The sequence below is a fragment of the Malania oleifera genome, chromosome 2, assembly GCF_029873635.1.
Source record: "Malania oleifera isolate guangnan ecotype guangnan chromosome 2, ASM2987363v1, whole genome shotgun sequence".
Classification (NCBI taxonomy): domain Eukaryota; kingdom Viridiplantae; phylum Streptophyta; class Magnoliopsida; order Santalales; family Ximeniaceae; genus Malania; species Malania oleifera.
In genome coordinates, this window is record NC_080418.1 from 8,143,555 (window position 1) to 8,157,487 (window position 13,933).

Here is a 13,933-nt window from a genome sequence, read left to right on the forward strand (position 1 = left end):
ATTTAGGCTTATGGAAATGGAAATTTTGAATTATTATATGTATGTTTTGGGGAATAAATTTCAATTAAATTAACTATAGGGTTTTGATCAGATCGGGATTTTTGGGAATATATTCTAATTAAGTTAAACTCTATGGATTTGATCAAATCAGATTTTTTGGGAATATTTTGGAGTTAAATTAAATTGCGAGGATTTGATTATATTCGGGTTTTAAAAATATATTGGGGATTAAATTTAAAAATGGAGAATTGATCATACCTTCGTTATAATTAAATTTACCAATTATATATTTTGAAAATTTTTCAGGTAATTGGTGAAATTATAATTATTGAATAAATCGTGTGGCATGAGATTTAATTATATTTTACTGCATAATTGAATATGAGTATTTTTGTGGTATTAGCGTGGAAAAAAAAAGTGATTTATACTGATTGATGAAAATATTGGAAAGTGGGAAATGGTCAAACTTTGAAATAACGGCTAAGTGTCGGGTTTTGATATGACGGCTGTATGTTGAGGGTTTGATATGACTACTAAATGTCAAGTTTTTATGACATATTTTATACTGAATGACGAAATGAGTTTAAATAAAAGTTTTTATTACTTAAATTGCACTATATGATTTAAGAATCCTGAGGATAAGATGTGATAAGAGCACGATACCGTAGCTAGTATTTGAGATAGTACAACCACATTATTTTGGATGGAAGTGTTGGTAATGAAAAGTCAATTTGGCCATGGAAGGGTTGTGTACCCTCTTGGAGTCTACACTAGGCTGGGTAGGCAAATCGGACTTGCAGACATAAGGTTTGACTTAGCCTGGTAGTAGGCCAACCAGGGCTAGGTCCAGTTTTCGGACCGCACAACTTGATCATGGAGGTTTATACATGATGATGTTGTTTGTCCAAAATGAGGTTTTTTCTATGCATATATGTGAATTTATGTAGATGATATTATGTATACAACTGAGTTATATTACTAAGAAAATGTATATTTCCAATTATATAGGTGTGAGTGATATTATACAAATACCATATTTTCCAGATAAAGTAAACTAAATGAGGTGTCTGATTTCACTAAAACTCATGTTAGGCACACATTGACAATAATTTATTCCGTTTTACTGAGAAGTGTCTCATTCCATTAAATATACAAATTTTTCATGACCATCAGGAAACCGAGTATAAGAGCTTTAGGGCAGGACCTAGACGAGCTAGCTTAGAGTGGGTAGTGTTGGGACAAGATTTTGTTTATATCTAGTTATTTTGATTATTTGTGGTTGTAATATGTTTTTGGAGAGATGTTGATATTAAGGTTAAGAGGTAGTACTTTGGTATGCATGGTTGTAAAATTATACTTTGCTTCTGTTGGTTGCATGTTTAAATTATCTACGGAATATTAACACTCCAGACCCCATTGAGTTCATGGCGCTACAGTTGTGATTTTAGAGCAGACTTATTTTATATGAAAAAAAAATATATAGCATAATTTTCGGGTCACTACAGTATGTGTATATCTAGGGTGTGTGGTTCGTGGACATGTCAAAGTTCTGTCAGTTTCATAGGGATCACGGACACGATACTCAGGAATGTGTTAATTGAAAAATGAAATTGAGACCTTGATAAATAAAAAAAAGGTTATCTGTCGAGGTTCGTAAACAAAAAGGATCGTCGAGGGGAAGCTCCTGAGTAGAAAAATCCAAACGGAGATGATAAAGAGGAACAAATCATTGGAAAAGTTGCTGTAATCTTTGGTGGACCTGCTAGTGGTGAAGACAGCAGAGGCACTAGAAGAAGGTATACCAAGCAGGAAAACACTATCACCTTCAGTAGCAAAGATGAAGAAGGAATACAACAACCCCATTACGATGCCCTAGTGGTATCCCTTCTGGTGGCCAACTACAAACTAAGGCGCATGTTGGTAGACAACGGGAGCTAAACCAACATAATATTCTGATCGGTGCTCGAAGGAATGAAGATTGATAAGGATCGCCTTAAATCAATCTCCACCCCGTTGGTCGGATTTGGAGGAAACATAGTACATCCCGTGGGAACGATTACACTCCCGATGACAATGGGGATGGCCCCACGGCAAATCACCTCGTTCACGGATTTCCTGGTGGTTGATTGGCCATCAGTATACAACATCATACTGGGCTACCCATCGCTTAATGCAGCCCGAGCCATAACATCCACTTATCACCTCAAGATGAAATTCCTTACCTCACACGGGACAAGGATGATCAAGGGAGATCAAGCAGCAGCTCGGAAACCTAGACTGTAGAAGACTTGGAGGTGAGGGGAGAATACCTACAAATTAGCACATTGGATGATGACCTTACACGCATACCCATAAATGGCTCTTAAAAATTTCATTGCAAAAGTTGTACAACAGAATTGAAATCCTGTTACTCAAAAATTTGTACCACAAGAATTTCAAAAGTACACTATCAATAAAACCACAAGCTGGTCTATTCAAGCATTAGCTTTGCTTCCTTCTGCAAAATTTTTTCCCCAGGCTCCTCCTCTTCGTCCATTTCCTCCCCTAATGCTAGGCTCTTGTTGCCGTAGCCATACGAACACACGCCAGCAAGGGAAAGGTCAAGGTACATCGTCCTGACCTGCTCGCAACACCTCCTAAAGCCTTCACGATAGGTCTTGGCAGTGTCAAAGATGAACTGTTCAGAATATTTGTACTTCGACATCTCAGAGGGCCCTCTCGCAGAGTTTCGCTTCAACATGGGCTTTATGAAGTTCATTTTGAGCAGCAACGTACTTATCTTTGGTCTCCAAGGTCTTTCGATACATCTCAGTTACCTTCTTCTTCTGGGTCAGAACCATTGTCGCCATATGTTGACCCCACAAGGTTAGTAAAAAAAAAGGTGGGGGGGGGGGGATCACAGGCCTTGAAGGTGCCTAGTATGTAGTGTGTCGTATGGTTGCAGACAGGTGATCAGGAAGGGAACATTGGGCCGCCACCATGTCTTCCACATGCATCGCCCGATGCAACGCATAACCAGAAGGGTTGGCTCATGAAAGATGGCCCCTCTCAAAATAGCTGAATCAGGTGGATTCGCCGCTAGAGGGGGCTCGCTCTCAGCTACATGAGCTTCCTCCCTCTAGGAAGAATCCCCTTGAAATTCTCTCTTCTTCTTCTTGCTTTTGCTCGATCTCTGCTTCTTTGCCTCAGCTATCAGGGTCTCATATTTGTTGAAGTCCATATCTGCAAAAAGAAAAGAGAGATAAGGCTACAGATCACTACTGAGGAACATAAGTATACACACCATGAAAGCGAGGCAATGATGAGACTTGGGGAGACCCGGCTAAGCCCACACTGCACAAGGACTCGCTCCTTGAGCAGCTCTTCGTGAGGGACAATCCCCTGTCGACCAATAGCCCCTAGGTCTTTAAGGATAGCCTACTCGAAGGGAGACAAAGTGAGAGATATATGACGTAGCCGGGCTAAAAAGGAAGAAAGGAAAAGTTAAGCAACATGTACTTACACATAGCTCATGCACACACAATAAGTAAAGGAAGAAGAAAAGAACATCACCATTGAGAGGAGTAGACCAAACGTGAGACCCATGATAGTTTAACTCCCTAGATGCAAAAAAGTATCGAGACTTCAATTGTGAATGGAAGAGCTACCAAGGGGTAAATAGCTTATAGTCAAAAACATAGTTGAAGTAATACAACTCTTTCTCTACAGAGTGCGTCCTCATCTGTAAGCAACTCCGAAAGAGAGGCACCGTGGGTTGATGACATCGCTGGAGGAGGAGGACAACAAAAGATACTAACGACGGGTAGGAGTTGGGAACAAGTTGTGATGGTGCTATGTTATAAAAGTGTAACACGTTAGAAAAAAAAAAGGACTAAAAGGTAGCCTAAGTCCTAAGTTGAGAAAGTCAGTATATAAATAGATTTCATTTGGACCGGGGTCAAGAGTAGACTCAGAGATGGAAGGTAATCTAATGCTAATGTTATAAGGGATAGCAAAAAATGACGGACATTTTGCATATTTGAGGGAGAAAGATCACACTGTGCACGCCTCACAGTAATTGGGGGCTTGGCTTGAGGCACCAAGGACTCCATGAGAAAAACAAGGACAAGACAACTAAGATAAACCACTTGTGCAACTATACCAATAGGATCAACTGGGCCAAATTTTCACAAGAGCATTGAAGAATATGAAGAACAAAGCAAAAACAAACATACAATGCCAAACACAAGCAGAATAAAGAAACAAAGACAAAAGCGGAAGGAGAGCGTACCTAGGAGAGGGAAAGGGACCTTTTGGTTGAGACAAGGAACAAATGAGTGAGCTCATGTCCTTTATAGCGAAGCCCACATGAATCCCCAAAAAAAGTTAGCATCTCGAAAAGGCGGGAACTCATTAATTCGTGTGTGCGTCTCAAAGGAAAAAGATCAAATCCTTGTGCAGATGCTGACGTGGTGCCAATCTCAATAAATCTCGATTCTATAGAGGCATGACACAATTAACAAGAGACTCTTAAAATTTTGCAAGGGCGGAGAACGTAATGAATAGATAACAACGTCACATCAAAGCGGCCCAACTAACGAGCACAGCTCGCAAAGCCGGACGGTTGCACAAAAAATGAGCACGACTTATTAGGTAATGAAGAATAGACCTAAGTCACGAGCACCGCTCATGAGGTTAGAAAAATGCCGAACAAATGAATACAACTCATTAAGCAAAGAAGTCTCAACTAACAAGCACTGCTCGTCAGGCCACACAACCGCTCAACAAATGAACACAGCTTATTAGGCAAAAAAAGCCCAATTGATGAGTACAGCTCGTGAGGCCACGCAATCGTCCAACAAATGAGCACTATTCATTAGGCAAAGAAGACCCAACTGACGAACACAGCTCATGAGGCTACGCAACCGTCCAACAAATGAGCACAACTCATTAGGCAAAGAAGACCCAACTGACGAGCATAGCTCATGGGGCTACGCAACCGCCCAACAAATGAGTACAACTAATTAGGCAGAGAAGACTCAACTGACGAACACAGCTCGTGAGGCTACGTAACAGCCCAACAAATGAGCACAACTTATTAGGCAAAGAAGACTCAACTGACAAGCACAACTCATGAGGCCACGCAATCGCCTAATAAATGAGCATAACTCATTAGACAAAAAAGACCAACCGAAGAGCAGTTCAGCAGAAACAACTTGGCAAGAGACACCACGATGCACAGCTCGGCAGAAACAACTTGGCAAGAAATGCCGCGAAGAGCAGCTCGACAGAAATAGCTCGGCAAGAAATGTCAAGATGAACAATTCGACAAGAAATGCCAAGATGAGCAGTTCTGCAGAAACAACTCAGCAAGAAATGCCACGACGAGCAGCTCGACAAGAAATGTCGTGAAGAGCAGTTTGATAGAAACAGCTCGGCAATAAATGTCACGACGAGTAGCTCGGCAAAAACAGCTTGACAAGAAATACTAAGACGAATAGCTCGACAAGAAATGCTGCAAAGAGCAGGTCGGCAGAAACAGTTTGGCAAGAAATGTCACGACAAGCAGGTTGGCAGAAACAGCTCGGCAAGAAATGCCGCGAAGAGCAGCTCAGCAACAAATGACATGAAGAGCAACTCGGCAAGAAATGCCACGACGAGCAGGTCGGTAGAAACAACTCAACAAGAAATACCACGAAGAATAGCTCGGCAAGAGCAGTACAGCAAAGACATCTTGATAGTTCGGCAAAATGTTAGCATTAGCTCGGCAAAACTACCTCAGCAAGAGGAGTTTCTTGGCAAAATTTCTCAAGAGCTAATCGGAACAAAGTTCCCAAAGTGGAACTGCTCGACAAAATTTCTTGAGAAAAGTTGTTTGGAGCAAAATTCCCTAAAAGGAATAGCTCGGAAGTTTACCTCGAAAAGAGCTGAGGATCTACTTGGAAGAAATCCACGAGGAGAGATGTTCGAAGTGATCGGCTCGGATCAGCCGAACACATCTCAACATCAGCTTGGATCAGCTGTCTTCCTCCAATTTGGCTCGACATCGGCTTGGCATCGGCTCGGATTGGTTGTATTCCTCCAATCCGGTTTGGCAAAGCTGAACGCTTCTCAATATCGGGTCGAATCTGTCGAACACATCTCAACATCGTCTCGAACCAGTCGTCTTCCTCCAATCCGGCTCGACAGTGGCTCGGATCAACCGTCTCCCTCCACTCCAGCTTGGTAACCCAAAAAAAAAAAAAGGGGGGGGGGAAAAGGTAGGACAACTTTCGAACTTTTAAAAATAAGTTCTGAAAATTCGAAACTAAAGAGGGACAACTGATATACCCTAAATATATACCAAGGTCAAAACTATCCATCTGCAATAAAAGAGCATTATGGCGCAGCTACAATCAGGACCTTCATCGCTTAAGGACAGTTGCTTTAAAGGGGTCAACCCCATGCAGGCCAGAGCAATCCACGCCCTTGCCACAAACAACTGGTATCGGCTCCTTAAAAGTCAGAGCAATCCACGCCCACGCCATAACTCGCCAATAAATAGTCATACACCCTCGGGTCAATTCTTGCCACTATAAATGGAGAGGCGGGCGAGAGGCCAAGGTAACTCACTCTTAACTTACTTTACTCTTGCATTCAAATTCTTTGAAATGTTTCCTTACTTAGGCATCAGAGCGATCCCCTAGAATACACCCCGGGTTCTCCAAGTGCGCTTTGTTTTCACTCTTTTCAAATTATCAGAACTCCAAGAGCAAAGTCATCACCATTTTTATCTCGGAACATATATATATATATATATATATATATATATATATATATACAAAGATTGAACTATTTGTGTTAAACTATATATATTCTTCCACTGTAACGTGGGGTGACCTTAAAAAATGAGAGAGAGAGAGAGAGAGAGAGGGAGCATACGGTGGCGGCCTTCTTCGGTTTGTGGGCATTTTAAAATACTCAAAGAAGCCCCAATTAGTTTCACACTTCACTGGGGATGAATCTTGATACTTCTTCTTGATGAGCGACCACCATTAAAAAAAAAAATGGAGAAGGTCAAAGCGTTTCTGGAAGTGACGGAGGAAGAGTCGGAGACGGTGTCGAGTGTCGCCGTTCGGCCTCACAGACTCGGACGCGAGATGAGCTTTTACGACGACTTCGCCCTCCGCGGCATCCGAGTCCTCGAAGCCCGCCCCGGATTCGCCCTCTGCTCCTTCAAGGTCCCCACTCGTCTCACCGTAAGTTCATCCCCAATCTATACTCCCACATTTTTCGTTTTTACCGGACGAATATTATTCCAGTCTAAATCAATTCACCTCAGAACATTTCAAACTCAAATTCATCTCAAAATTATTGAATTCCACTTCGAGAAAAGGGATCGAGATCCCTTTGTTTTTTTTTTTCTTTGAATTGTTAATTAATTTTAGGGTTGCAGAATAGGAAAGGGGAATTGGCGTCAGGCGCCATAGCGAACCTGGTGGATTTAGTGGGGATGTCGGTGCTGCCGGTGAAGGGATCCATTAACGTATCAGTCGACATTTCCATCTCCTACCTCTCCACTGCCAAACTTCATGTAAGCCCCCACTCCAAATTCAACCTTCTTAATCAATTAGTCGAATAAGCATAAAAGCTAGCACCCATCAACTTCACTCGGTGGGTTTCACACCAAACCCACTAGATATATAGTGATGGGTGTTTGACGCGAAAGTGACCGAGTCTTTAATATGTATTGGAAGATCTTTTATTTTACTTTTTTGTTTTTAAAATTTTATAAAAGTAAATAATCTTGAAGAAATATTTATATGAAATAATTAAATGTAAAACCCATCAATTTTGTTATATTAATATATTTTTCTTAACACTTGGATTCAGTAAAGTGATTGTGAGTTCAAGAGTTAATATGACATTTTTGGTAGATTTCAATTCTTTATAATTTTTTCTAAATTTTTTGTTGGGTCTTTCTTTTTCTTAAGATCCCATTTGCAACCTAAAAAATATTTTTTTTTTTTTAAAGTAATATGAACAAATACGTTTTTTCATGTTTATTATTATAAAATAAAAATGCAATAAATAAATAAAGTTGTAATTTTATACATTATTAATATTTAATTTAAATATATTTTTATTTTTAGTAGTATTTGATAGTAAGAGATGAAAAATGAATTTTTTTTAAAAAAATTTATTTTTTTTTTCAAACAGAACTTAAGGTCCATTTAAATTAAGAATTTTATTAAAAAAAAAAAAAACAAAGAAATTTATTTTTCATTTTGGTCACTGCAAAACTAAAAAACATTAAGAAATGACTAAAGAATCTATTTTTTTATGTTTATAAGTAAAAAAAGAAATGAAAATATATCAAGTCAATGAATAAAAATTTAATTACACATATCATTAATACTTGATTTTCTTAATTTTTAATTATCTTGATATCATATAATTAAAATAAATTCCCTTCTTATTTTTCTGTTTCTTATTACAAATAAAGTCTTTCATCCAAATGGAATCATATTTTCTCCCTATTAACAAATATTATTATATATAATATTATAACAAAAATTAATTATTAATACTTTATATAATTAATTTTTATTTATTAATTTATTATGTATATAGTTATGGAGGAAAATAAACTATATAGCAAATTTTTATTTTTTACAGCATTTTATATGAAAAAATAAAACAAAAAATAAATTTCTTTCTTATTTTTTTTCTTTTTTTTTTTTCATCAAATTAAATCCTTTATTCAAACCCAACTTTTATTTTTCCTTTTTAAAAAAAAAAAAAAAAAAAAAAACCCATCAAATTCTATTCTATATTCTATCTTTAGGACACTTAAAATTGCTTGACCAGCTAAAAAATCTGAACTCGACTAATTGACTCGAACTCATTTACTTTTATTTTACGTTTGAGGCTATTAAAGCTCATATTAAGATTTTAGATAAAATACTAATCTAACATGGTATCAGAACAGGTTACCAGGAGATTTTGGGTTCTAATCTTGTTGCCCACGATTTTAAAAAGAAAAAAATATCGTATTCTTTATTATGGGTACTATTTATTATGTGTTTATCTTTTCACGTGCTGTGAGGCTGCATATGTGGGGAAGTATTAAAAAACTTGATATACATTGTTGGCCCGAAGCTTTTAGGTAAAATGGTAATCTACCAGAGGCTATGCTCAAAACTATAAATATCTGGTTTCTTATTTAATTTATTTACGCAAATCCAAATCAAGATCGGAACTCCAAACTTCCAAACACTTTACAAGTTTATTCATTTTTTCTTTTTTAGTGAACCATTCGCTTCAATGTTTAATCCTCATAAGGCAAATTGGAAAATATGCAGGATGAAGTGGAGATAACATCAAGGATGTTGGGTCTAAGGGGAGGGTATGCAGGGACCATTGTGGTTCTGATGAACAAAACAACTGGAGAGATTATTGCTGAAGGTCGCCATTCTCTATTCTGCAAACATAAAAAACAGCCCATCAGTAAACTTTAACTAAAAAATATTTCCAATCCTCTAATTCTGCCATCTATGTTGTTTTTGAATTAACCAGTCCACAGCTCATAATACTTTGGAGTCCCTCATTTTATGTATTTCAGATTAAATAAAATTGCAGTATTTTTGCTCTAAAACTTTTAATTAGAGACTTTATCCTCTTTTTATCACATACAAATATTCTTCCATCAGAATTTTTTATTTATTTATTCTTGTGTTAACTAATATGTTCCGTTTGAAAGATAGAATTGTAATAAAATGTAAGTTGTGTTTAATAGGGGTGGCAAAACAGGTCGAAACCCGATGGGTGATCCATGTCTTGCCCGTTTAAATCTGATTTGGGTATAATACAAAATGACCTCCTTATAAACAGGTCAATCTGGACCCAACCCATTTATTAAACATGTTATGCGGGTTCAAGTTGGACCACCCACGGGATGATCCATTTATGACTCGTTTAAAAATAAAATGGTGTTTTTTTTATATAAAAAAAATCATTTTATATGAAATGTTCAAAAAAAATTTAAGTAAATAAATTATATATTTTAACGGGTGACCTGTTTTTGACTTGTTTATTAAACGGATGGGTTTCGGGTTTACATAGTAGTCACTCGATCCATTTATGACCCTTCCGAATTTGGTCCGTTAACTCGTTTTGTTATCCGGTACAATTAGTTGTACGATAAACTGTGTTGTTACTATAAAGCAAATAAAAATATGAAACATTTTATGAGTCCGTAATAAGGAATAGATAAGGAATAACTATTTTTAAATTTTATCATATAAATATTTATTAATTTGAAATGTATAAGTAATAATTATTCCTTTAATTTTGAAAACTAAAACTATATTATATCTTATTTCAATAAATAGCTATTCTACCGAACCGAGATATTAATAAATCACAAACTCCAAAATTAATATTTATGTTTAGATTATTTTGGATAGTTGAATGTTTATTAACTTAACAAAAAATTTACTCATAAAAAAGTTTATTATTATTTCATCCAACATGGAAGAGATACAAATATTCACATAATGAAATTTAATACTATTTCCTATCCTATATTATGCATTTATTAAATTTTTTACATTGTTATTTCCTTTATGATAATCAAAATATGTTCGTTTATAAATGATTAATACTTTATATTATGATAATTATATTTATGAAAATAAAAAATTTATCAACCAAATATACCTAATTTTAAAGTCATAATTTTTTTTTATCTAATCGAGGTAATAGACTCTTTCATTGCTAACTTCTTTAATCTTATGCTTGGGAAGTTTTTAGATTTGGATTTGTATTATATTTAAATAAAATATAATGTACAATTATATTAAAATTTATTCAAATTTAAGGTCTGAAATTCATATTTACAAACAGTGCCTTTACGGTGTATCAAAGTTTATATAGTTTCGAATCGTAAAAATTATTATTTCATATTCTTTCATACTAAAAAGAAGAGTCAAACTCAAAATTAATTCTATTCACAATAAACATCAACTTAAATGAACCACTTTTTGATTTTTATAATACATTATATAGACAAAATTTGCATTAAATTAACCACACACATTGTCTAACAAAATTTGACTTCACTAATCTTCACAAACTAAATAGGTTTTTCATATTTATTTTTACAATGGTTAAACCAATAAATATATCTTTGGGAAGTGCATTCAAAACGCTCTCATCTTAATGGACTTAAGCACGTCACACATTAATCAATTAATAATTCTCATAATTTCTTATTCTAACCACTCTCACCTTAAATGAATCAAAGGTAAAAAAAATCACATATATTGACTGATGAAGAATCGTTTTTTATACTTAGACTACTCTTACCTTATACATTATTTAATATATTATTTTAAAATAATAATAAATCGAGAAAATACTCCAAGTTCATGCCCCAGTTTATGTTTCGTCATTTCTTTTCTAAAACAAAATACCGCATCACGTAAACTCAGTTCTTGTGTCATATATCACAAAAATATATTATGTAAACACACATCATAATTCTTGTTCATAAATTTGGAAGAAAATAGACAAACAACATATTCACAATCCACACAAAAATGATATAATTTACAGAACAACCTTATGCCTCACAAAGTAGATTAACCAAATTAAAACACTAATTTAACCCAATTGTTTATGTTATATAAGTCATATGGTATATATTTTATACATTCGTTTAATATTATAAGCACATTATGTTTATTTTGTTTGTATTTAATATTATTGATTTATAATCAAATTTAGGTTAATTGATCCCAACTCAAGTTTTAAAACTTACGACTTTAAAATCAACAATTATGAAATCTGTTGGCCCAATTGAGCATCTAGAGGGGGGTGAATAGACGTTTCTCGCGGAGATGCAACTTTTCTACAAATACAAAAATCTTACTAAGAACAAGTGCATAAAATCATAGTGTAAAGATGCAGCAAATCGCAATAACAGTATAAAAGAGATATGAGAGAAGAGAAACTTAACACGGAGATATTTACGTGGTTCGACACCCCGCCTACGTCCACGCCTTGAGACCAACTCAAGGATTTCCAAAATCCACTATATGATCCTCCTTCAGGCGGAGAAGCCAATACACACAACTGCTCACAAAGAGCTTTCAACAAGGTACTCACTTAGAGATAACCTACAATGGCTCACAAATGGCCAATCTACACAAGTAGTTGATGGGAGGTGAATACAATATAAAATGCTCCCTTAGAGCTGAGTATCACCACAATATCCTCACACTATGTCCTCTTTCAATAGAGTGAAATAAAAGCAAGAGCAGCAAGAAAAGGGCAAGTAAGTGTATGAGCAAACCCTAAAATGAAAGCACAAAATAAATGATCTTGATACAAAATGAACTTTCTAGGTGAGAAGTAAATGCAATAACTCTTATTTAAACACCAAATGGGCGAGTAAGGTGCTGGAGAGCCGTTGGGCATTTATTGATATAAGACAAGGGTCAAACTAGACGTTTTGCTGCATTTAATGAATGCTGCAGCCCGACATTCGTCAATGAAATGTAGATTTCGTCGACGAGTTACTAGCTCTGAATTCAGACAGGTTTCGATTTCTATTCGTCGATGAGAACCCTATGTTCGTCGACGAGTTCTTCAATACATTCGTCGACGACACCCTGTGTTCGTCGACGAGTTTTTGGTTCTGAATTCAGGTGCCTCTCGGTTTCTTTTCGTCAACGAGAACCCTGTGTTCGTTAACGAAGGTCTGTGTTACACTTGTCGACGAAGCCCTGTGTTCATCGACGAGTCCCTTCTTACTTTAGAATATTTTCTTTTAAGTTCTAAGAAGGTCCTTATCCGTTTAAAGGTTTCTTTAGACACTTTTAATAGCTTTACTTGTTTATGTTGTGTGTGTGTGATATGCCCATTTCTTGCTCTTAATTTTGAGTCACTTAATATACAAGGGATTTACAAAATAGTCTCTCTCACTTTCACACTCATCCTTTAGACCACTTATATATTGTGTAGAGTCCATGAATGCTTTGAGTGGATGTACTTTTGGTCATGTCACGAATTGCTTTTAACTGATTTGAAACTTGTTTGTTTTGGTGCTGTTCTGTACAGCTGATCATGACTTAGAGAAAAAGTTTAGTAACATTAAAGAACTGCTAATGGGTTGTTGTCATCAAAACATAGTAGGAATGAAAAACCCTTAACTACTTGGTCTAACATTCTCCCCCTTTTTAATAATGGCAATCCATTAGTGTTCTCTTTGAAAGATATATGCTCCCCCTTACTAAATGAATAAGTTTAGAGTTTAAATAAAACTCTCCCCCTTAATGTTTGCATTATATGAATGAAGATTTTATTTAAATTTTCGACAGCATGCCGTCTATAAGTAAGACATTTCCCAAGTAATCATGCATAAAATATAACAGTCCAATATATCAACCATTCAAGCATGTTTGTACACAAATAGAACACTTATGTTCAAAATTTTCAATGCTTGCTAAGTACCAACCATTCAAGCATGTTTGTACACAGATAGAGCAAAAATTTTCAATGCTTGCTAAGTACAATAATCTCAGTACTAAATTTCTACATTGTGTGCAATGATTACAAAGCTACTATATCAACTGGAAATACATCCGAATAGAAACCTATATCTATCTCTCCCCCTTTGCCATACTCAAAATTGGGGGAAAACGAAAACGAACGGCTACTCGCACGGGTGACCAAGACGGTCGAAGAGGACGGTGAAGGAAGCGTCAATAGCGTCAAACCGAGCACGGTTGGAGTTTTCTTGACCGGCCAGGGACGCATCAAGGAAATCGAAACAATTACGGTGTCGTATTTCAGACTGCGTCATGGCGTGCTGAAGTCCGTCAAGGCGCTTTAGGATATGACCATAAGAAGTATCCTCATCTTTGCCTCCTTCTTCTTCTTCCTCCATGGCGGCCTCAACTTCATCGAC

General features: G+C 36.2%; 1 protein-coding gene across 1 annotated transcript; it reads left to right on the forward strand.

Annotated features, from left to right (window-relative positions):
• The first annotated feature begins 6,816 nt into the window (after positions 1-6,816).
• LOC131147723 (uncharacterized) lies at positions 6,817-9,616 on the forward strand. The gene is made up of 3 exons (XM_058097258.1): positions 6,817-7,217; positions 7,415-7,552; positions 9,324-9,616. The coding sequence occupies exons 1-3, from the start codon at positions 7,026-7,028 to the stop codon at positions 9,477-9,479; spliced, it is 486 nt and encodes a 161-aa protein (XP_057953241.1). The 5' UTR covers positions 6,817-7,025; the 3' UTR covers positions 9,480-9,616.
• The last annotated feature ends 4,317 nt before the right edge of the window (positions 9,617-13,933 follow it).

Excerpts from the sequence above, each read along its gene's own strand:
- LOC131147723 (XM_058097258.1), top strand. The coding sequence starts at position 7,026 with ATGGAGAAGGTCAAAGCGTTTCTGGAAGTGACGGAGGAAGAGTCGGAG. Across the intron at positions 7,218-7,414 it reads AGGTCCCCACTCGTCTCACC|AATAGGAAAGGGGAATTGGC; the intron begins GTAAGTTCATCC and ends TTAGGGTTGCAG. Across the intron at positions 7,553-9,323 it reads TCTCCACTGCCAAACTTCAT|GATGAAGTGGAGATAACATC; the intron begins GTAAGCCCCCAC and ends GAAAATATGCAG.